The following is a 25,463-nucleotide window of genomic DNA, read 5'->3' as shown; positions in this document are numbered from 1 at the left end:
GACATAGTATTATCAAAATTTATATTACAGACATGTTAAAGACAAACACACCCTGATACTTTAAATGATTGATTTATGCAATTTTACTGAGCCGTTTTATGAGTATTTAGATCTGAGATATCTAACTATTTTGAATAATGCTTTTTGAATCTCATTATTGAATCTTGATTACAAATTACTGGAGACTAGGAAGAAATGTGTTAAAATACAGTGTAAAGCGTTGACTTTTAAAAGTAATTATTGTTCAACATTCCTGTTTTTTACTGAAAACCAGAAGTTTAAATGATTATTAAAAATATTAGTAGCATCATAAATCTCACTATTTTAAAGGTATTAAGTAAGCCAGACTTAATCTACAGTATGTGTTTGGTTCAGTTGGAGTACGTTATCTATGGATTTACGTAAATATTGTTAATAGGTTATTTTTATATATTTTTAATTTTCAATATGTATTTTTATGATGATTTCTGCGAAACAACTAATATAATAATGTTGCATACAATGCACAAGCTTTTTGGCGTTTACTATTCCAAATCTAAAACTAAAGCGTCTTTACGAGATTACGCAAGTATCCGTCTATGATTAAAATTATTACATTGTTGTATTCTAATATTATAATGCGTATTGCTGAGCTGAAGAAACGCCTACTTGACTTGAGACTCGTAACAACTATTAATTCACAAATGATGCGTACAATTTTAATTATATTGATTGTCTGTAATTATCCAACAATGTGCCATAGGATGCTCTTTGAATTTCAGGTTTCATATCAAGTGAGTCGTCTTCTACGGATCAGTCTACTTGACAAAATTATGCATCAAAAAGTAAACCTGAATAACCAAAATGTTACATTTTAACCTTGTAAATGTTATCTTAAAAATTACTTTAGGTGTGCTTTAACAGATATCAAGTTCAAGGGGAGGTGAGGGGGAAAGCACACGGGAGTGGGGACTTTTGAGAAAATGTACCTCTTATCGTGGTCTATAATCAGGGAAAGAGCCTGTTTTTAGTCTTTATTGACTGGGCTAAGGGTTTTAAGCGCCGAATTACTGTTATATTCCTGTATAAGTAACGCTTTGCTAAAATTAACACACTTCACCGAAAGTAAAAATTTAATAATAGAACTCGCCTGTTTACTAACGCCAACAATAAATGTAAATAATATTTTTGTTGATATGAAACATAACTGTAACCCTAAAGGCCATCTTAATGATTGTTAGTCGTGAACTTAAATCAAATTTAACATAGTCAAGTGTAAGATATTACCTTTGACACAATTATTGCTGTATATCAGTGATACTCGTGCTTGAAGCTTTTTATGAAACCTTCAAGACATTTTATCAAAAGAATTATATTTCAAACGAGATAATTATGGCTATAAAAATTGTTAAAGCAATGAGACCAACTTCTTGCGTGTGGTACTGTAGACTTAAAAATTTTGCCTTTGGTAAGTTTCTTTTAGTTTTAGTTTTATCATAACACAGAGGCTAAAGAAACATGGTAGATAGCTCAAAATACAAGGTTTATCAGGAATTGAAAAAATGTCAAGATATTCCGTTTAAGACTCAACCTGACAAAGATATTGCTCCATTGAGATTGCAGACATTATATCAATATATTGAAGTGTTTAGAAAACATGTCGCAGCAAAATTTGGCTGCATACTAAAACATTTTCAGCATCACCAAAATATAAAATTCAACTCTTAAAATACATACTGTCTCATACTTCCTTATTAAAACAGTCAGTATTTGAGCTGAATGTAACCTACAGTAAAAGCTAAAGCAATATGACTAACTTTGCTATTTGTTTCTATTTTAACCTAAAAGTATCAAGCAAATGCTTGCTTTGAAGCACTTGTTAATTGGAAGATTGTCTAAGGATTCTCACGTCGTCAACTCAGCGCTCCGAGAATTGCTCGAGTCACTTCCGGACATACTCGTCATGTCTTCAATATCAGGCACCGGCGGTAAAACATTTTCTTTAAACAGTCCCGTGATGTTTCCAGGCGGTCGGTAGTTGGCGACCACAAGAATTTTCCCAGATCTGCTCCTCGCTTTTCCCACACCGAAAAACTTTGTGCTCTCCCACACTAGTTGAGTAAAATGACCTGAACATAGAGATGCTTTTAAATACATGGACTGTTAGCTGTAATGCAGTTTAAAAATATTGTCAAACACACTAGTCCTGGGAATACATAAAATTTGCTTGATTAGCTTCATTGATTGTTTAAATATGTACAAACATTCAACACCCAACACATAAAAAACAGAAATGAATATTTGTAAAAATTTATGCTTATCACGGAAACACAACATGCAACCGGAACAGACTCTTATTAAACTCTGTCATCGGTACTTTAAACTATAATGTTGTACCCTGCACTAATATCTTGATCTTTATAACACTGACCCTATTTTTAGATGGGTATGCAACTAAGGCACATTTCAAACAAAGTATGAAAGCAAGAAGGAGTGTGGGAAAAGATAATTTGTGTAGGTTTGTTACACAAGAGGTTGGATACTTGGTTGCCAAAGTCATCATCTGTATGGGGAGCGGTTTTGAAATGTCAAACCTTAAAGCATGAATAGTCATTGAATAGTCATTTATTCAGTCTTTAAACAATACATTATTGGAATTGACATCGTCATTATTATTGTAAAGATATAAGATGCGATTATTTTTTTCTTTTTTTCTAAAATATCATGAAGTCGTTGCCCCTAGGAGGTCTTCAGAAAGTCTTTAATTAGCCGCAATAATTAGCTCTATGGTCATGCAGTTTTTTTAATGGTATTTTTGTATGCATTTTAAAGACTTTCTTATACCTTTCAAGAGTAGCAACTTCATGACGATGACACAAGCACCTTATCACTTATTACTTAAGAGTGTTGATACCGATCACCATTTAGACAAACTTTGGCAACCGGTTTCCAAATGGTAATACCTAAAAAATGTAACTAAGACCAGCTGTTTTTTTTTCAGGACCATTTAAATCCCAATGGAGGACAGGGGGTACGGTTCCAAACCATCAAAAGCTACTGACTTTTCTCAGGACAGAGCCAGCAACCTGATTGTAACGCAAGCAGTATAACCTCAAATACTAATCAGCTGCTGAGCAATCTCTAATCAATTAATTTCTTACAGATGCTACATTTACCAGCATTAACGTTGGCATGCAGGACATCAGGTTCCTTCATGTAGTTGTACTGTCGTACGGCACTGTACCAATAAGACGCAACCTCTTGTCCAGTTAGGTCAGTTTGAAGAGTGTTCGTCAGACGACAGAATAAGTTCTGGCCGACGTCCTTTGCTTGTTGGTAGAAGAAGGTGTTTGTGTGAGCCAGATGATTGGCCCATGATTGTGCCCTCTGACATAGCTAGAAAACATAATATGGTACATCAGATTAATGTGTTTATACAATTAATTAACAGTCTATTCCTTTACCATACATTACGAATGACTAGATAAGTCAATTAGTGTCTGCACTGAGGCTGCATTTACATTGAAGTTTGAATACACATTTAAAACAAATGTTTACATTACACCATTCAAAAAATAGTTTTTTGTTGATTATAAAGAGTGAGACAATGAAATGTCCTAATTTATATACCTCTATCCATAAAAATAGCACATCAAGATGCAGCTATTATTTTGCCATTTTAATTTCACAGAGTCTCCTTTTCAGAGAGAAAGAGTTTTCCTTTTCTTGAAATCAACATCCTTCAAGAGATGTCCTTGACCAACTTGAGATTCCTTTTTAGTTGCATGAAATTTCCATTGAATACTTCTTGAGGAATTGCTTTAATTTCTTTTTTGGACCTTTCTTAGCTTCAGTTCATGCACATCTCCGGTGCGACTTTAAAAACCTTTAACTTAAATTAGCTTGTAGGGAGGGAAAGAAACTAATAATAGAGCCACCATAAAGCTTCCAACAACGAAATCTTCCTGGCAAACCTCTTTGGACTTTGAGTTACTTTGACTCACACTCTTTCAAAAATTGCTTGTGTACGAAGAGTTTTGCTGCTTCCACTGAATATTTTTAGGGTTTAAGCTGCTACTCTAAATAGTTTTACCCAGTTCCCTATTGTTTTCCAATCTGGAACACCGCCATATCAACCAAGGATGGAATGAGGTCCGAGCAATCTCTGGTTGTTTGGACAAGAATCACAATTTTTTTAAATAGATTTCCACAGCTTAACCATAAGGGCCAATAACCACATTGGAAAAAATTTTTACAACAATGGCATAGTAGTTTGATGGATATGTTTATAAGCACAGCTTTTCATTCTTGTTGCATGTTACTTATGTAAAAGCAAAAGAAAATTGGGAAGCTCTCCTTGCCCACCCTGTACTTAGTTGTTGTCAATAGTTTTTCAGTGTTTACAACAGACACTTCATTTTCCACAAAAAGTCAACTATAATCAGTGCAAGTAAGTCCACTTTACCAGGTAACTGTAGGAAAAAGATCAGTAGTATTGTAACAATTTCAGGTTTATTGACAACTCATGGTAAGAAATAGTTATTTGTGTAACTAGTGGTGAAAGTGGCACTTTGCTGCACACGAGAGCAATGTTTACGCACGAGCCGCAGGCGAGTGCGGAATGATCTCGAGTGCAGCAAAGGCATTTTTCACTCGTGTTACACATTATATTTTTCCTACAGTCACTATTAAGCATATAAATAATTAGTCTTTCAAACACTATACAACACGTTTTTAGGTTCAGCTGGCAACACAAATGGTGCCCTAGAGAAAGTAGTACCCGCGGTCCGTATCACTCCGCTATTTTTCCTCGGCAAGAAATGTGCTCCGCGTTTTGAGAATATAGTTCCGTATGTTTTTCTAATTTGAAGTGGTTTCCGCGTCTAAAAAAATGCTTTAAAGGTATTTTCTTGTTTATTAAGATCGTACGAATGTTTTAAAAACGTTTAAAAGAAAAGTCCAGAAAGTTCAGAAATACCGAAACTATAAACACGAAATGACAGGTTAAATCGTAGTTATAATAGTCAATCAGCTGCTCATAGTATTTTTATCTTTAAGTGTTGCCAACCTATTTCCAAGCGTACACGGATTACGTGCATAATAAAACCACGCTGTTTTGTGTTGTTTCGTTGGAATCCTGATGTGCGGCAAAGTATAAACCGTACGGCAAAGTATAAACCGTACGGAAAAGTATAAATATGCAGCAATTAGCAGCTTTCTGTACTATAAACAGTACAAGGAAGCCAACTTTGTCGGGTGACTGTAGGAAAACATGTTTGCACTCTGGATATTAGGACCAGGGAAATTCCTTCTTAGTTAGTTTTTAAGGATTACAGAGTATTGTGTAGCATGACAGTTTGGCCACAGTCAACCACTTCGCTTTGAAAGTGTAGGTGCCCAAGTGAGCTACAGCCAAAATCTTGGACCAAGCTTAGATTTCTCATAAGCATGATAATAGAGTTCTTTTTAGCATAGGTCTATGAGCTAACAAACCTAAAGGGCTTAATGAGAAAAAAAAACCCTAATGGATACAACAGAGTGTTCGATGTCTGGAAAAGAACCAAATCAAAACTGATATAAACCGTTCCCTGTCAGTAAGAAGTTTGACACAAAATAAATATTCATTGAAACCTGAAGTAAAGGAAAGATAAGAGATACGAGTTATTAAAAACTCTCTGTATATATATAACTCTCTAGTCTATGCATTAATAAAACCCTTCATAATACCTGAGGACACAGAGTTAGTGAAGCAACCCTGTGTCTTTGTCTGTAGACGTTGTGCCAACATAAACACTCTGCAATAAAGTCACTGTCCAGCCAGTCCGTCCCCAACTCTTCCTGCTCCGTCACTATGCCTGGCTTGTTGCTCAGGATCTGAAAAAATGAATAACATTTTAAACACAGTATATAGATGTGACGAAATAGCTTACATGCTACCGACACAAATTGTCTCGTTGATAAAATATGTTGCAATATTACTTTATTAAATTTATAGCCTGTAGCGTACCAATAGCCCATGTCTAGGGTATTTACTAAAGTTTAAGAGTTTTAGGCTTTCGAGGCATGCACTGTGTATGCGATACTCCCTGGTGTGGATTAACGTCCCCACAAGTGAGTACTGAGTACTACGGCTATCCGCACTAATCCGCACTCCGCAGAACTATCCTCTGAAAATCTGACCAATTCGTATATACCAAGTCAAAAATGTGGTTCGGATTCCACTACAAACTGTGTAGGAGTAGGTCCCTTTAGTTGTCATTAGCTGTATGGGCTATTAATTAACAGCTTTGTCTAAGGAATAAGTCGGCCTTATTCCTCCCAAAACGAGTTAACATTTTTCACATTTTTTAAATCCCAACATACAGATAAATTTCCCCCAAAAACAAACAGCTATTTTTAAAATAAATTTATAATTTTAAATAGCTTATTATCTTATTTTTCCACACCTGATGCTAATTTTTGTGAGAATCCTATTACCTATTCTCCCTGTCAAACGCTTCGTCACTCAGATTGCAAACACACAAATTATAAAAACAATAGCAATCAAATCAAAACAAATATTATATTCTTATATATGGCAATACAATCAGCTGATTTTTTGTTTGGAATCGGGTGTGGCCACACTGACTGGTTATTGGTTGGAGGGAATCAGGGATTTGGAATTGAATTAACAATTAACCGGTGTTTGTTTGTTTTTTGTTTGTGTTTACTCACTGTTTGTCTAGCTTTTGGTTAAACTTAAGTTTGTTTTCGTTTCATTTTAGAAGATTAGAAAGAACTTGAAGGAGAAAACCTTGTAAAACAAATCGAATAAGCAAACTATTTACTTACTATCTAGAAACTTTGATGATCGTATCACTAAACTCTTCCAGGTAAGAAAATAATGATTAAACCAACAGTAGGCCTATAGCATATTTTATTATTTTGGTCTTCAAGACACAAGGGACTAGTTAAACTATACTAAGCTTTGCTACGCCTATCTGAAAATTTAGCCAGATCCAATCCAAATAAATCTGGGGAGCGAGCTGGTGTAGTGGTTAGAGCGCGGGACTTCAGTCCCTGAGGTCCCGGGTTCGATCCCCGCCAAGTCACCAATGGATTTTATCTAAGTGATAATGCCGCAACCCCTAGGTTTAGCCTGAAGTAATGTGAAAAACAATCCCAGGCTCGTGCCTAGCGTCCTTAGGACAAAAAAAAAAAAAAATCCAAATAAATCTAGGTATAGGTAGCTAAAGTTTTATAGACATACTAGCCTAATATGACTTTCTTCTAAAGTTTTAATTGGTTGTCCAAATTAGGGCTGCACTTTACTTGACGTCCTACACTCATTCGATTGTTTTTTTCTATTCGATATTTTCATTCGATTGTTTTATTCGATATATCGTTTGGTTAGTTAGGTTAGGTTAAACTTACCTAACTAACCAAACGATATATCGAATGAAGCAATGAATTAATCGATATATCGATCGATATTTTCATTCGAATGAGTGTAGGACGTCAAGTAAAGTGCAGCCCAAATTAGGCCTAATAACCTCTATAGTTTCGGCCACTAAGAAAGTGACCTCCTCTAGTATTGGTTAGCATTAGCGCGCAGGCTGCTTTCTAAGCGGCCGAACTTTGCTATGTTGATAGTTCCCAAACAAATTAGGAAGCCTTACAAACCTGAGCTGTTTAGATAGGGTTACCATATGGTAAGTTAATGTGTAAAAAAGAGGAGATTTTAGCTGGTGGCCCTTAAGTAACTTACTAGGGTATAATAGTGGATAAAAATTAACGGGCTAGCAAAATTGTAAACCTAACTTAGTAGCCTAGCCTACATAAACTTAGCCAAAATTTTAAGTTATACTGAACAGAATCTGTAATTAACGGGTCATAAACTTAAACATAATAAAAATGATGTCAATGGCCTGAAAGTAAACACATTTTTATTATTACCTATTTAAATGGAACTGTAAAAAAAACATCCAAACCAGTTACCGCTGTTGGCCTACGTTATAGACATTCAAGCCAGTGACATAATTTTGTAATATTTATTAGTCTACACCGTTTCTGTTCAATATTCGTGCTAGATTGTCAATTGTATGCGAAAATGTAAAATGTTGCATTACTTGTCACAACAAAATGGACTCTGTCTGCTAGGCTTTGGTAGTGAACACGTAATTGGCTTTGGCCGGCAGACGTGAATTGAAGGACTGGGAGCAATAAAAACAGGTGATAAAGATAAACTAACGACGTTGCTGGCTAAAATGAAACCAAGAATCATGAAAACGTTAGTAGAGAGTACGAGAGTTGCATTTTTGCAGATGAGTGGCGCGATTTTGTAATCTTGTTACTGACTAACTTTGGCCGACATTTTCCTTGCACGACTGTTACAGTAGACCCCCTCTTAACCGACCTCGTATTAACCGATAATCGGATTATCCGCCTTCGATCGTAAAATAATACAGTTTGTTTTAACCGACCTTGCTTTGAGAGCAGCTCGTTTTAACCGCCGCTTTCTAGGAATCTCGGCATTTCCGCTCCCACGCTGGGCGATGAGAACCGAACCATACGCTTATCTCCACAGGATATGACTAAGAATAAGTTATTTTGTGTTGATCACAAAAAATATAGCACAGCCTATTGTCAGTTTGTCATCATCGTTCGTAGCTCGAGCGCATCTGATCTGATTTGTTATCTGTGCGGCAAATGTATAACATAATAAAGTGTGTTACGATTTTGAGAACTGATTATCTTATCGCTGGAGTAAACAAAACAAACAACGCAACTTGTAGGGAGGGCAGGGAAGGGGGGTTAACAGCTCCAAGGTCAAGATAGTTTTTGTGCCTCGAGCCTCCAGTGAGAGGCTATAAATAAACGTCCTGTCTTGTAACAAAATGGTTGCTTGTATCTTTAATTTTGACAAAAGGTTCTGTACCGTATTACGATGGATTTGTAAAGCATCAATTAATAAATTACAGTACTAAAGTTATTAAAATAGGAATTTTATTGACTCTTGCCTAGTATTATAATATATTCCACTGAAAGTAGGCCTATTTGACTTAACCGTGTTTTGTGTTTATTTGTAACTTTTCTATCAATAGGAAAAAGGAGATAAGAGTAGTTTACTTGATAAATAATGCAATTATGATTTCAAAATAATGATTATATAATTCCAAATGAATAGCACTTCATTATGTTATGATTTTAGGGATTGTCCGTTTTATCCGACCTTTTGAGTTATCCGACCTAGGTCCGGTCCCATTAGGGTCGGTTAAGAGGGGGTCTACTGTAATTAATCCCCCTAACAGCCAATGGCAACTAAGGGACGGAACCTACAGATTGAAGCTGATTCCGTCAAGTGGCACAATCATGTGGCGGGTTACCAACTTTAGAACAATGGCTTCTGCGTTCAAAAAGAAGTTGACAAACCCTGCAAAGTCGGATCAGACGTCAGACAACTAACATTCGATAGAGTCTGTGCTGCTGTGGAAAACATTCCTCGTAGGCCCGCTCAAAATCAACCATCTGCTTTGAACATGTCTGACAACTCGGTTACACTAATTTTGAGATATGATCTTAATTCTTACCCTTACAGATTAGTTTGTATTATTCTCTGTTTTTGTTGATTATCTATACAGATAATCGCATCGGAACCTCTCCATGTCGACCTAATTTAAAGAACGCATGGAAATGCCGCTGAGTTGCAATGACTGAATCATTACTTTTTTAATTTTACTCTATAAAAGTCGCACGATGCTTAGAAGACCTCTGTTCTATGATCACAGATAATGGCATCGTGTAGGATTTTCAACTAGCATATCCTAACCCCACAACTGTCAGATGACCTGTTGGTGAACAGTGCGCTTCATAAAATAGATCAGTCTTTTGCCGCACTCTGTATATCACCAACTTAACAGCTTGAAAAAACGTATCAGCGCGTTGTCCTATTTGTTCCTTGTAAGTTTACTCAAGCAGTCATTTACATGTAGGATGACTAAGGATGACTTGAACCAAAGAGATAGTTTTGAGTAGAGACCAAAAGCATAGTCCTAGCCTATTCACTCGCAGGAACATATAATGTTCATTATAGATCTCAAGCGATATAAACACAAATAATAAGGTTGGTAGGCCTACCTGTGGTGAACCCCTAATAAAAAGGCTCAATAAGGCCTAATAAGTTGAGAAGTGACCTTTAACTTCCTTGATGCTAGTAAACTATTACTGTATAAAAAACAATATGTCTCCTCCAAAAGCATAGAGACTACCTCAAAACATAAAACATAAAAATAAACGGATTCTTTAACCAAAACATATTAAAGAGTGGCTATATGTTGGGCCATATATTATTTAATTCAATGTTTTAATTTTACTTAATTATTGTACCTGTAAAAAAAATTTATCATTAATAAATGTAGCCTATTGTATTTTTTGTTTATTAAATTACTAGCAGAGTAGAGTACTCGTCCTTTGTACAGGGTTGCCGTAAGTAAGTATAACATGTTTATTGCAGTTACTCGTTCTTTGTGTTTGCAATGGGAGGGGACACAGTTTAAGAAAATTTGGATCTTTTAATTTACGGTATGCTATAGTATAGCACATCTATCATGGCCATAATGTTCTACAAACAATAAAAAAGTGAAATACTAATTTTTTATAGCTTTTTGTTGCTAGTTAGTTCAAATTAGATGTTCTCATAAATGCAAAAAAAAATTAATAGTGCTGCACCCTGTTAGTAAACCTTATAACTTTTTAATGCTATTTAATATTATAGAACCAGTTTGTGTAGTTGAAACAGCTGACAAAAACCTATTAGCGAATTTCCCATATAGGGAATAAGCTATTACCGTAGTACTCATAAAACCTGGACGCGGGACCGATTTTTTTTTTCGTTTTGAGGTCCCTAGAGGCCAAAAACACCATCCGTTCAAATTCATATATATATATATATATATTTATATATATATATATATATATGTGTCCGTCAGCACGATAACTCGAGCAAAAATGATCCGATTTTGATGAAATTTGGTACAAACGTGAAAACGTACGTTTATTCGAACGAGTTCGCGATCCAGCATGATCGGACCATGGGAACGGGGGTTTACGGGGGGTTTTATGGGGTAAAAATAGGTTTTTCCCATTTTTGACCCAAAAAACATAAAATTTAGCAATTTCTTTCCAAACCATTTTGTAGAGCTTAAAAAAACAAATAATTTAGTATATCGAAGCGTTATTATGCGCCTAATGGTTACGGAGAAAATTCCAAAAAATTGTAAATGTAAAATTCCCATGTTATTCTTATGGAGAATAAGTAAACTGTTGTAGTTTGCTTGTTTGTGAACATATTTTGATCAAATTTGGAAAATGTTTTTATTTCTTACTAACTATTCACGTTTTACAAAAAAAAAAACAGTTTTACCCTCCCTGATGCAGCAAACCTAAGTACTTGTTAAACTAATTCTATTTAAATCAAGAATAAATGTTATATTTTTAAGTAGACATTTCAGTGTAAATCCAATCAGTCAAATGGAAATTCGCTTAGTCTGCAGATTTGCTGCGGCGGGGGTATTCCTTTTAAATATGAACTCTTATAAGGTTAACATGGGAACCTCCAGAGCCACTGGGGAGGTTCTATATGTCAATCGGGAATGTGAGCTATCATCACACCAAATTTCAGCCCAATCCAACCAGTATTTTTCGCTTTTACTTGTCACAAACATCCATCCATCCGTCCATACATCCAAGCTTTCTCACTTAAAATATTAGTAGGATTTAGAATATTTCCATGTTATCCTTTGTTTTAGATGAGCGGAGGCAAGTTTTCTACAATGTATACATTCTCTGATCTGTCAAAACTAATGAACAGAATATTGGAAAGTATGAGAGCACATTATCAAAAGAAGAACGAATTAAGTGATTCGGACTTACTACAGCTGGTTTCTGTGTGTGGAAGTGTCGTAGAAAAAGCACTAATACTCCTAGAGACCTCTACGATTGTGAGACTAACAAGAGAAAAACACACTCTTAAGGTGTTTAGAGTGAAGGGGTCATCAGGTGCTGAATACCTTACATTTCCTGAAGTAAACGTTTGTCAGTGCAATATGTACAAACACAAAGTCTGCAGAAATGATCCGGTGCATATCACATGCAAACATGTACTTGCCACTAGACTAGCTGAAATAACAGGCAAGCTACAGGAGGAAAAAGTTTCAGCTATTACGATGTTTGATATCGTTGCTGGTGATTTGTCACAAGTCCTTTTCATGGACTAATTTGATAGTAAATATTGTTCTCTTCAATGTTAATGTTACCTCAGATAACCAATGATTGCTACTACGCTTGTAAGTTAATAAAGATTGATTTTGTATTATTTTGTATAATTTTTATTCATTAACAAAAGCCATTTGTCTATACATTAAAAATTTGTGGTTTTTCTTTTCCGAGTCTGTTTGGCTCTTCTATACGACAAAATTTCTTAAATTTGGTCCTAAAGGTATGAACTCGCAAACTTGCCATCAAGTATTTCATTCATTTATCTATTGTACTCAACCAAAAAAACTTAAATTAGATTTCTTTTTGAACTCTTACATCAATTAGAGATGTGTTTCACCAGTTCTAATCACATTATCATTTATTATGTTTTAGTCTATGAACCTTCAAAGAAATACCAGCTTTTATTTCAGCTATTGACTATTAATACCGGACGTTTCTGATATCCTGCTCCACGAATCATCAATATAATTTTATAATTGTTTTAGGACTTATCTGCAATCAATGACATGTGTAGGCCTAACTCCATTTTTTTTCGGTTATTTTATATGTCTCTGTCTTAAAATACTCTTATAAATACAAAGCTTTCATTTGAGATATTGACCATTTGAATCACTTAATCTCAAGATACTATAGTACTCAATAAAAATATATAAATTTGACTGTTTTTTGGATATGGAATTCAGGTTTATTTACTCAATTTTGATTACACTATCCTATATGTTTTGATCTAAGATCCTCCAGTGAAATACCAGCTTTTATTTGTGTTATTGATTATGATTATAAAGATCATATGTACTTAAGAACACTGCTTAATCCCGAATAACCAAGATTGTTCCAAAAATGGGGTTATTTATCATCGATTGACTAACCGTTGTTTCCGACGGGTTTAACCTAGTCTACTTTGAAAAATATACAAGTATATTATATTTCAAACCAATCAATATTAGAAATATTAATTCATTATTAGAAACTTGGCACAAATTTACCTTTTTTTATAAAATGTTAATACAGTGTTCCCCTTAGTCCAGGGACTACTTTCTCTAGGGCACCTATTTGTGTTGCCAGCTGAACCTAAAAACGTGTTGTATAGTGTTTGAAAGACTAATTATTTATACGAGAGGTCGTCCAATGGTCGAAACTCGACCAAAAATATGTAATGTAAAACTGTAAATAAAACATGTGATTGGAGTTTCTTCCATTTGTTTTGATTTTCTGTTTATATTTCGTTGTTATTTCGTCACCAGCATGGCAACGCATAAGATCCATGTTAATTTTTGCAAATTTTTAAACTCATTTTTTGTGCTTATCTTTGAGCCTATTTAAATTTATAAAGGGATTCTGCACACCTACAGGAAAATAGCTTTCTAACGGTATGCGTAGATTTACCCCACGATGCACACAAGCTGAGAAAAAAGGTTTTAAAGAAACATGCTTGCCTATTAATATATAGATAGATGCTTTACTAGCAGAGTACCCGTCCTTCGTAAGGGGTTGGCAAATAAGTATAAAATGCTTATTGCAGTTATACCCGACCTTTGCGTTTGCGATGTGAGAAAACACGGTTTGAGAAAATTTGCTTCCTCAAATTTACGGTATGCGATAATATTACACATCTACCATAGCCATAACGTTCTACTACTTCACCTACACAATAGAGAAAGATAGATTATTCAAAATTCGCAAAATATCATAGATTATTCATGAAATTAAAAACATAAACATAACTGTAAACAATCCTACTTTGACAGTTCTCATTATCAAAGTTTTTTGTTGCTGCTTAGTTCAAATTAGTTGTTTTCATAAATGATAAAAAAAAATAGTGCTGCACACTGTTGGTGAATCTTATAATTTTATAGTGACTGTAGGGAAAATATAATGTGTAACACGAGTGCAAAAGGCCTTTCTGCACTCGAGATCATTCCGCACTGGCCTGCGGCTCGTGCGTCAACGTTGCTCTCGTGTGCAGCAAATCAAATCAAGTCATTTATTTAGCCAACATTTTAACAAAACAAGTTGCATTAGCTAAGTCACATGCATTAGCAAAGTGCCACTTTTGCTCACTAGTTACACAAATAGGAGTTACTCTATAAGTTATCAATAGACGCCTAAATAGATCGTATTGGACTTCAAAGTTGTTCGGTTTTTTGGGACACCATAATAAGCTATGGTAAATAATATTTAGTTCATACTTTATCACAAAGCTGAATACTAAAATGTGTTTTTATTTTACAAGTGTGTAGTAGTTTGGAGCTCCTGTCCTGTTCAAAGAATGGTATAATAATATAATAAAATATAACTATAATAAATCTTTAATACAGATATATGGTCTCATATTTAACACATACTTTGCTATTTGAAGAAATCCACATATGCTTTCCTTCCTTTGGCAGTGACAGGATCTAATTAAATTAAGGGGAGGTTCGGATCAAGCCCTGGATGACATAACGTATATTGACAGTGATTTTTTTAAGTCTGGAGTTTTAAAGACAGTATTGTGTACCTACATTTTAACTTTCTCTGTTTACTTGAAGGAATAGAGCCAGCAATCGTACCAATTAAACTTGTATTTTTATGACGGACCGTATATATTTATGTGTAGGCTTATATCATAAAATAAGGACATTAATTTCAAACCATATCTCAAATATAAATAAGTTATGTATGTATAAATTCTTTTACTTAGCCTGGTCAGGTAAAGAGTGGATGGACATTACGTTCAAAAACCAGACAAGGAGAAACAAATATATACTGTCAATTTTCATTAATTAGGTACCTTTTTATTACCTTCGTTTTTGTATGAACCTTTACCAAGAACAACGCAACAAAATAAGGTGCGGTGGTTAATATAATTCAAGTTTTCAAAATAATTGATAGAACACCAAAACTATTGTCAATTTTACTTCAGCTTCAGGTTCTTCAAACTATTACAGTAGGGTGTTCATTAAATAAACGAACACGCAGCGTGGTGTAATTTAATACACAAGGGGAAGGCTAATCAACCCAAAAATATATGCAATATGCAAGGTTAAAAATATGTATTAATGCTTTACGAATACAAATTTTCAATTGATGATGTTGCAAGCTGAAATTCAGCTTTGTAAGATTCGTTTGGATTCCATTAACTAGATTTATGATGCGTCAATTGCCAATAAGTCAAGCAAGTCAATATAAGTCATTTATTGGGTTAGATTGACAATTACATGCATCGGAAAAGTCTTGACTACAAATAAAATTTATAAAAAAAATATATATATAAATCAAATTAAAAGTGGATTATTTACAATTTACAATACATACAAGTCAAGCAAGTCAATATAAGTCATTTATTGGGTTAGATTGACAATTACATGCATCGGAAAAGTCTTGACTACAAATAAAATTTATAAAAAAATATATATATAAATCAAATTAAAAGTGGATTATTTACAATTTTTAACAAAGGCTACCAGTCTGTTACTGGACTATGTAAATTTAAATTCCAACAAACCTTTCTAGCCTATTACCGGTCACTCTGTAATTATAGGCCTCTACCGTATTCAAAGTAGGCAACCTTATCAGGCTCAACACGCACAATGTCTCACCTATCAAGTAAGAATTAGATCAGATCCCTTTGCTGGTGCTCTAATAACCACCGGAAATTATGAAGCAAGATTTTATAACACGCTACATTGTCATTCAACGCAATCCTGGAGCTATAAAAATGAATGGTCTAATATATCGATCTGATTTAGTGATTTACCTTCTGCAATATCATCGGCCTGTTGTCAAGCCTGGCGGCCGTGTAGACAGTGGCTGAGGTGGAAGGACCGTCCGAGGCTATACGGCCCTGGTTCACCCTCTTCTGGAGGTTTTCCAGAGCGCGGGCCTCCTCGCGACGACGGGACGGCGGCCAGTGCGCCCCCGTGGTAGGCCCGATGCCGCCCCCAACGATGGACAATTGGGATGAGTGTTGATGGTCCAGAAGGCGCCGGGACGCCGTGGCCCGGTTCCTTGGGCCTGCGGACCCACCAGAATCGTTACCGAGCTCCATGACAACATACTGCGGACTGGCGAGGATAAGGACGAACTATCGGATACTCGGTTGTACGTGATATCGATATTTTCGTTCATCGCGTAACTTTAATCGTTGAAGTAGGTGCCGGGTGCGATATCGTATTAAAAGGGTAGCCCTGTTAATTTTCCTTATATCAAAATAATTCCACCTTTTCTACATCCAAAAACCCCAAGGACTGAAAACATTCCAATAAATACTATTTTGTAACCTCGGTATTGATTATTAATGAGAGTAAAATCATTTTACACTTCATCCAAATGCCTTCAAAATATAAATGCGACTACCAAAAAGAAGCCTCTGTTTTCTAATGTACAATACCAACTATTTACACGAGAATATCAGGGTCAATTAAAGGCTAAAGCCTCGATAAAAATTACAATGAAATATGTCCAAACAATCTAAATATTCCAAAACATTAGGCTTCAGATTAAAGAACATATCAGTTAAATAAATTTATTTATACGCAACTGGCTGCAAGCGAAATATTTTGATGTGTACGAATACGAATATCTTTTACTAATTTCCTCCGCCAATGTCACAAAACGATATATCGTTTCGATGTATTTATCGATATGTCACATCGCACCAGTTATCGCAGTGCGGTCCGCCACCCTCTCGCCCCCTTTGCAGATCAATCTCCCTCATCAGCTGATTGCCCCCCACACCACCCCTGTTGTTTTCTGTTCGGTTAATTGATAAAACTACGTAAACAAGCTCTTTATAGACTGTGAGTAAACGCAATCAGGCGCTTCCTTTCATCCGAGGTTATAATTACAACTATCGATCGAAGTTCCTTCTTATAGCATAGATTAAAGGAGTAGTGTCTGCTCTTTAATAAGTGCTTATAGTTTATCTGACAGTGATAATACAGTTGGATTGATGGGATACAGTTGGTTGTTGACTTCGTTCCAATTAGTATTTAATTAATATTCAAATTAGGATTTAATTTAATATTGGAAGGTCATTAGTTTTATGGAGGTAATGATTGGGGATAAATTATGATACTTGAGACAGTTATATATTTAGTTCACTCAAACGTAGAATGTGGATACGTATCGGTTAATGATTTCTTTCAAAGTTCTGTCAAAGTCCATAAATTGATTATGGATGTTTGAAGGTATTCTAAAAATATTAATAAAATCCTTCTGTAACATTACAGGAAACATAATCAACCCAACACTTTTGTTTTATTCTAGATCACTCGCAAATGATGAGGAAAACTTTCATACTTTCTTATAAAATACTTTACTTTCTTATCAAATAGGAGGACGCCAGTTACGCCAAAGTGGCGTCACCATCTTAAATTATTGATTGAACTTTAGAAAGGTTGGTTGTAATAACAATGAAAGTATAGAACTTTAACTATTTTTTTATAAAATTCGATATTTTATGCTTTGTTGCGTAATCTAGAAGAAAATGTAATGATTATTTCAACTATTAAATATTATATCATAGCTTTAAATTGTCGTTAAAAGTATTTTTCATACATTTTTAGCATAATTGTTTTGATATTAAATTATTAATTTTACTTCTAAAATACAGAGCTTTTATTTCAATTAAAATATACGATGAAAACCTTCCCAACGCTTTATTTAGTGGGAAAAGGTAAACATAACGATTCAAGCTAAGAACCTTCCGTTACAAAAAGTCAATGCATAATACGATTACACACTAACTACACTCATATACAACTATCACATCAAGGATGCAATTTTTAATAACAATTATTAATTTAGTTAGTAACTTACATTTACACTATACGTTTTGTTTGTTCCTATTTTATTTGTTATGTGCCTAACAATGTTTTGTTTAGCAGCCATATATATTCTTAACAAATTTACCGAAATAGCAGTAAGAACCAATGAATAACCATTGTTATTGGGATTGTTTATTTTTATTAAAAAATGTCTCTGGAAATCTATAGAAGTACAACTTAACTGCGCCTGCAAAGACTAAACAGACTCCCCATGCATTACTGCCAGAGGTTGCCGCTTTGCTGTTGCAGGCGCCATGGATCCACGATGTAAATATAATCTGTTGCTAAAATGAAAGCAATTATTTATCATTTCAAATTGTTACAATAGATATTATTCAATAATGCATAACAGAACCAAGAGTCAAAAATATGGCTGTTGGTTCACTTGACCCTTATGAAACTGCACTAATCTATACAAGTTAATTATTGGTGTTCGAAATATATTTACAAATTATGTTAATATTTACAATAATAGGATTAAAATTAAAAGTTAGCTCTAATATTTCCCTACAAGATGGCAGTCTTATCAAAATATCAATCAGGATGGTGTTTGGTTCCTTTATGCGTAACACCGTGCAATTATACCTTGGATATTAGATAAGAAACGGAATGGATAATAATAATTAATAATAATGGACATATTTCACCGTCAAATAGCCCGAACATAAACGTAAACAAATGGTTTAAATGTAAATATATTTGTTTTATTATTCAAACAAAACTGTCAGAAAACGTGGATACCATTATGTTCATGTTATCGGTATAGGATTCGGGCCAGTGACGTATTTTTTAATGCTTACGAACCAGTTTTTTATTACTCTTTGTAAGTTTAATTGATCAGCTGACTTCCAAAATACGTTTGTTTATTGTTTTTGTTATATATTTTTTTTGTAACATTTTATTTAATTTACAATCTGTAAAAAAAAAATAGAACAATAAGCAAATTTGATAAAATTTAAACACAGTAGTTAGTTTTTGTCCAACAATAGAGCTAACACACAAACTTTGCATATTTGGTACAAAGTTTAAAGTCTAAAAACGACTACTTAAGTCCAAAACATGGCATCTTTTTAATCTGTACTAGCTGTGTACCCGTTCTACGCACGGGGATCTTATAATATTCAGTTGAAACCTTCTTATATAACGAACAGCAGTTGGTTTGCATATTTTAAGATATGCTGGCCAAACTATTATACATAGCTTCATTTTATGTTGTTTTTTGTTGTTCCGGATCGGTATGACAATCAATAAAAGGTTAAATTACCTCTGTGTCTGCCGGTCGATCCTATAACGGTAGGCTTACTTTTATTTTTACTATCTGATCTCGTTTGCATGGCTCAATCACGTCCTGGTTGAAGTTCGTTCGCTACGCTCACTCACCTGTATGTTGGAGCTCGTTCGCTGCGCTCACTTTCCTTCAGGTTAGCTCGTTCGCTACGCTCACTTGCCTTCAGGTTAGCTCGTTCGCTACGCTCACTCGCCTCCAGGTTGCAAATTAGCTGTTGTCATAAATGTAAAAGAAATAATAGTGCTAGTGCTGCACCCTGTTGGTAATCCTTGTAACTTTAATGCTATTGAACATCACAGAACAGAACCAACTTGTTTAATTGAAACAGCTGTTAAGATTCAATAATTTCATTTCTCATAAGGTTAACATGGGCTTCCAGAAATTCCACGTCAAAAATCGACAAAAACTTGATTTTCAAGGGTTTACTGTTAAATATCTAACTGTCTCATATTCGATGAAATACGTCTAAAACCATCTCATATATGTATAGTATTTGGAAAATAAGTTTCAGGCGGGACAGTGCTATAGTTATTGAGGAGTAGTTGTAATAAAGTGCGTATTTTAGCGTTACCAAGAGAATGACAGATAGACAGACAGACAGACAGACAGACAGACAGACAGAAATTGAGATAAGGTTTGATTCGGTTTCTCTGACCTATGAAATGTAAAAATAACCAAAAAGTTCATTATTCTAAGCAATGTACAGACAAAACTCTAATTTTATTTATATAGATGTATAGTTGCTGTCGTCCAATGTTACTGTATTGTTTTGATTGTAACCAATTCAATTTTAATATATGGTGATTTTACATTGTGGCGGTGTGGACATGCCAGGAAGAATACAAAGTGACAATTTTGAAGATATGGAAATACAGAAAGTAGCTACAACGCTGTGAACAAATTAAATTTCGACAGATTTAATTCAGACAAAAAAGAATGTGAATACTGGCACTGACTGCAGTTTGCATAATCGCCGCTAGATGCCACCACCCGGTGTAGCTAGTTCACCTCTTCTCCGCTAGATGTCAGTGAAACATATACCTCTATATCCATCAAAGTTTATTAATTATTTAATAATATTAAGGTTCGAAAACAATTTAGCTCTAAGCTAAAAGAAAAATAACATTCATTAACTATAAACTAAAGGACAATATAGCGATTTAATGCCGTGGTAGTTTACTATGAATCCTTTGTATCAGTTGACACTCGCAGGGATTTTTGAGTTGTAAGAACAAGACTAGCTGCTAACCGCTCCACCATTAACTATCTACGAGACTTGTTGGTTTATGTTACAACTCTGTTTAATTGTTTGAAAAGCCGAAAGTCGAGTCTCTTACCTGAGGCCGATGATTGGCTTAATACTCATCTATCTCTGACCACTCACTTCGTTGGTGAGGGTTGTGTTGTGTTGTACTTCACTTGTATAATTTTTAACATTTTTTTAAACAAGTATAATTAAAGTACATTAAAGTATTATATTGTCTGTGTTCTAACCGCTCAAATTAAATCGGCTTTGAATATAACTCCATAAACGAAATTATTGTTTGTAAAGCCGAGAGTCGGGTCTCTTACCTGAGGCCGATGATTGGCTTAATAATACTCATCGATCTCTGACCATTCACTTTTATGAGGGTTGTGTTGTACTTGTAATATTTAAACAGTGTGAATGTGTCCTAGTCACCCGACAAAGTTGGCTTCCTTGTACTGTTAATAGTACAGAAAGCTGCTAATTGCTGCATATTTATAGTTTGTCATACGGTGTATACTTTGGCTCACATCAGGATTCCAACGAATTAACACAAAACAGAGTAGTTATATTATGCACGTAATCCGTGTACGCTTGGAAATAGGCTGGCAACACTTAATATAATACTATATTAATAGATAATATAGTATTAGTATATAATAATACTATGAGCAGCTGATTGACTATTATAACTACTATTTAACCTGCCATTCCGTGTTTATAGTTTCGGTATTTCTGAACTTTCTGAACTTTTTTTAAAACATTCCTACGATCTTAATTAACAAGAAAACACCTTTAAAGCATTTTTTTTACTCGCGTGAAGATGGTCCCGCCATAATGAGCACAAATTATAAAAACATATCCATAATTTAGTGCTGAATTTGTGCTTCTCAAAGGTATATAAAAACAATTGTGCTCAACAATAACACACCAAAAAATTATAAAAACTGTTGGCGGGGCTAACTTCACGTTCAGCCCGCCACCAAATGAATTAACAATGTATTATACATAGAAATTTAGCGCTAATTTTGTGTTACAACAATATATAGTTTTTATAATATTTGTGCTCTAAAAACCTTCGAGTAAATAAGGAAAAACTGCCGCCGGTGATAACATCATCCACCCCACCACATTAAGCAAATTGGTTGAAAGTGGTGTCACGATTTAGTGCTCATTTTGTGCTACAACCATATATAGGTGTTATAATTTGTGCTCTAAACACACCCGAGTAAATGAGGAAAATCTGCCGCCAGTGATGACGTCATCCGCCCCGCCACATTGAGCAAATCCGTTGAAAATAGTCATTTGGAAATTTCTTATTGAACCCCCCATATTTTATCATAAGTTTAGAGCAAAAATGTGAGGAGTAAATAAATCTTAAAATTGCATCTACATTCCTAAAATAACATAAAATACAGTTTTAAACTTTCCAAGTCTGCTGCCATTTTGGAAAATAAATGCAATTTTTGAAATCAATAATAGCTTGAATATTTTTTACGATTCTTTTTTGTGTAGTTGCAATTTTAAGACTATTTTACTCTTCACATTTTTGCTATAAATTTACTCGTTTAGGGGCTACATTATATTAAAAGTACACCGGTCTTTTTTCATAGGCTGCAACTCCTAAACGAGTGGGTTTACGGAAAAAATGTCAAGGACAAAATAGTTTTTAAACTGCATTTTCTACCCGAAAACGTGATAAAATATAGGGTGTTCCATAAGAAATTTAAATTAATATACAAACATCACATTTACATATTTTTCAACATCTTTTAAAAATAAGGGAATGTTCCCCACTTTAAGTTTACTGTAAGATGTATCGTAACAAGATCCTAATGGTGAAACAGTTAAATAAAACACCCTGTATACTGTTTGAATTTAATCTAAAAGTGACTATTCAACCAATTTGCTCAATGTGGCGGGGTGGATGACGTCATCACTGGCGGCAGATTTTCCTCATTTACTCGGGTGTGTTTAGAGCACAAATTATAACACCTATATATGGTTGTAGCACAAAATGAGCACTAAATCGTGACACCACTTTCAACTAATTTGCTCAATGTGTTGGGGTAGATGACGTCATAACCGGCGGCAGTTTTTCCTCATTTACTCGAAGGTTTTTAGAGCACAAATTATAAAAAAAAAACTATATATTGTTGTAGCACAAAATGAGCACTAAATTTCTATGTATAATACATTGTCAATTCCTTTGGTGGCGGGCTGAACGTAAAGTTAGCCCCGCCAACAGTTTTTATAATTTTTTGGTGTGTTATTGTTGAGCACAATTTTTTTATATATACCTTTGAGAAGCACAAATTCAGCACTAAATTATGGACATGTTTTTATAATTTGTGCTTATTATGGTGGGGCCAACTTCAATTCCACCCACAGCACTATTTTTTTTCTTGGATTTTTTCATTAGCAACAAGTTTGGTTGGTTTGGTTATGTTATGACAGTTAAATTTTATAATAAAAACATTATAAAATTGAATTTGAGCCATTTACAGTTTTATTTTATGAACAGAAATATTTTTTTCAATTAAACCTTTGTTTGATTTTTCATTATCAGCAAGTCTGGTTAGCTTGGTTAGGTTATGACAGTTTAATTTTATAATTAACAAATTATAAAATTTAATTTGAGGCATTTCTAATTTTATTTTATGAAAAATAGTTATTTGTGCAACTAGTGAGAAAAGTGAGCAATTGACTCACTCGAGAGAAATCCTTACTCACGAGCCGTAGGCGAGTGAGGAATGGTTTCTCGAGTGAGGCAATTGTACTTTGAACTCGAGTTGCACATTATACTTTTCCTACAGTTACCATAAAACAAATAAATTGGTGATGAAACATAACCTATTTTTACACAGACGTAAACTTTTAATATAACATTTAACGTGAAGTGACAAATACAACAGTACAACAGCTGACCAGCTGATTTACAGCCAGTGCTGCCAACGTATTTCGCGTGCATACGACGTTGCATGTTACGCGCTCACTATTTCGTGCCTTCAAGTTGCAAATCTGGAGTGAGACAAAGTAATTAGAGTATTCGCTCACTGATGAGCGAATTGGCCACTTTGCTTTCTCAAATCAGTGAGAGAACATGTACATTGTTAGGTAACTGTAGGAAAAACTAATTTTAAGCCTCCAATGACACTGTTGGCAATACAAATCCTGAAAAACAAATTGTGCAGTTGGTTTAGTTTCTGTAAACAAACAAAGAGTTGAACGAACTCAAGAGACCTTGCCGTCAGACCGTCACCGCCTTTTTTTCGTCTGTCTAGAAACGGGACAGCGGAATTGAAATCCGAACTAAACATCTGACCGCGGGTTTCTGCTTCTGCCATCACCGAGCTTGTTTTAAATTACGCGGGAACAAAGTACAGTAGCCGTTTAATGTTAAATATAAGTCTAAATATGTTAATTGAAAATTATTTCTAGAATAATTATTAAAAATTACAAATAACTGTATAAGTCCAAATAAAGATGAATTACATAAAAATCCTAACTATTATTACTAGTTGTTTACACTGTTTAAATAACAAAAGTATAGAAAGAAAAAGTTTAATTCCATGTCATTCTAAATTATAGCTTACAGGTAGGCCTATTTTCAGCTGTGAACATTTTAAAACTAGTAACATACCTCGTGTTAAAATTCCTGGTCTTCTTTTTCAAAATAAATTCTTCTTCAAAAGCGACAATTTAACACATATTATATTACACACTAACACACACAAATAATATTTACATTTATTTACAACATTTTCTTCATCTTGGAAACTGTAACAACAAAATGAACATAAAAATTAGGCTATTTTAAATGAGAAATATCTTATTGTGAATTTTCTATAGGCCTACTTGTTTATTTTGTTTGTTTGTCAGTGTCACAAGTTACTCAACATGGGTCTACGTTTATGTTTGTAGGTTCTCTGTGAAAATATCTGGGATGTCAGTGTGTGTGTTCAAGTTCAAAAACTTTTATTTCAGTAAAAGATTTCGCTAGCATACCACTGGGCCGAGTGAATACAAGTACAGCAAGTATTTACTTGCGAGTAAATACTTGCAAGTATTCATCGTTCAGGTAATCTCTTGTGAATAAAAGCGACTCTTTACTTGCAAGTAAATCCTATACTCTAATACGAGCAATGTTTGCTTGTATGTATGTATGCTTGCACCAAGATCTCGAAAACGGCTCCGACGATTGTCTTCAAATGTTGTAAATAGTTTATTTTTGGTCTAAAAACGAGTTTATTGCAGTTAGAACTGCCAACAAAATTCTAATTACGTAGAAAAATGAAACTGAAAGTCTTATGGGTTGCTAAGTAACCATAATAAGGTCAATGGTTTGTGAGCTAGGTCAAAAGTGTGGCCTATATGAGTCTCACAGTACTCTACTTCGACATTTCCATTTTCAAAAAACGTTGCCTTTATTGAGGAAGGACAGAAACAATTTATTTTGCAGGAACCCTGTATCTTTGTTTACCTTTTTCTTTTGCCGGATATAGGCTTAGGTTCAAAGTTTCCCGATCTATTGCACTTAAAATAAATTCTCTTCTTACCAGATAGAATCCTCTGTCCTGTTTGTTTTGTGAACAACACATTTTCCTTTTCCTCCGTCTTGCTTTTCCAAGTGTAGAAATCTGACACACTAGAAAAACTAAGAACTGACTTGACAAGTTGAATTTTGTGCAGATCTGCAAAATGTGTCTCTATCTCCGCTCTACTAAATGCACTGTTGCATACGCTGCAAATGGTATTTCTTGGTATATTCTTCTCCTCCTCAATTATTAATTCGTGAACTTCACGAAGGTGTCTAATCAAAACCCACCTATTAACAAAAGGCTTATCGCAAAACTGGCACACATTCATTGTTGACAGTTGACAC

The 25,463-nt window shown here is 34.5% G+C and overlaps 1 protein-coding gene across 1 annotated transcript; it reads right to left on the bottom strand.

Annotated features, from left to right (window-relative positions):
- Positions 1–1,341: 1,341 nt before the first annotated feature.
- LOC128993096 (uncharacterized) lies at positions 1,342–16,264 on the bottom strand. The gene is made up of 4 exons (XM_054416853.1): positions 15,974–16,264; positions 5,707–5,853; positions 3,156–3,375; positions 1,342–2,108 (listed from the first exon to the last, which is right to left on the bottom strand). Exons 1-4 carry the CDS (start codon positions 16,262–16,264, stop codon positions 1,885–1,887), a joined length of 882 nt encoding a protein of 293 aa, XP_054272828.1. The 3' UTR covers positions 1,342–1,884.
- Between the last annotated feature and the right edge of the window lie 9,199 nt (positions 16,265–25,463).

Source organism: Macrosteles quadrilineatus, unplaced genomic scaffold, assembly GCF_028750875.1.
Source record: "Macrosteles quadrilineatus isolate MER2022 unplaced genomic scaffold, UCM_ALF_1.0 Scaffold_4__1_contigs__length_99947679, whole genome shotgun sequence".
Taxonomy (NCBI): Eukaryota; Metazoa; Arthropoda; class Insecta; order Hemiptera; family Cicadellidae; genus Macrosteles; species Macrosteles quadrilineatus.
Note: the sequence above shows the minus strand (reverse complement) of the source record. Positions and strands in the feature narration are given on the sequence as shown.

Coding starts and splice junctions, on each gene's coding strand:
- LOC128993096 (XM_054416853.1), bottom strand. CDS start 16,264: ATGGAGCTCGGTAACGATTCTGGTGGGTCCGCAGGCCCAAGGAACCGG. Junction 5,854..15,973: donor GGCCGATGATATTGCAGAAG/GTAAATCACTAA, acceptor TCATTTTTTCAG/ATCCTGAGCAACAAGCCAGG. Junction 3,376..5,706: donor CACTAACTCTGTGTCCTCAG/GTATTATGAAGG, acceptor TATGTTTTCTAG/CTATGTCAGAGGGCACAATC.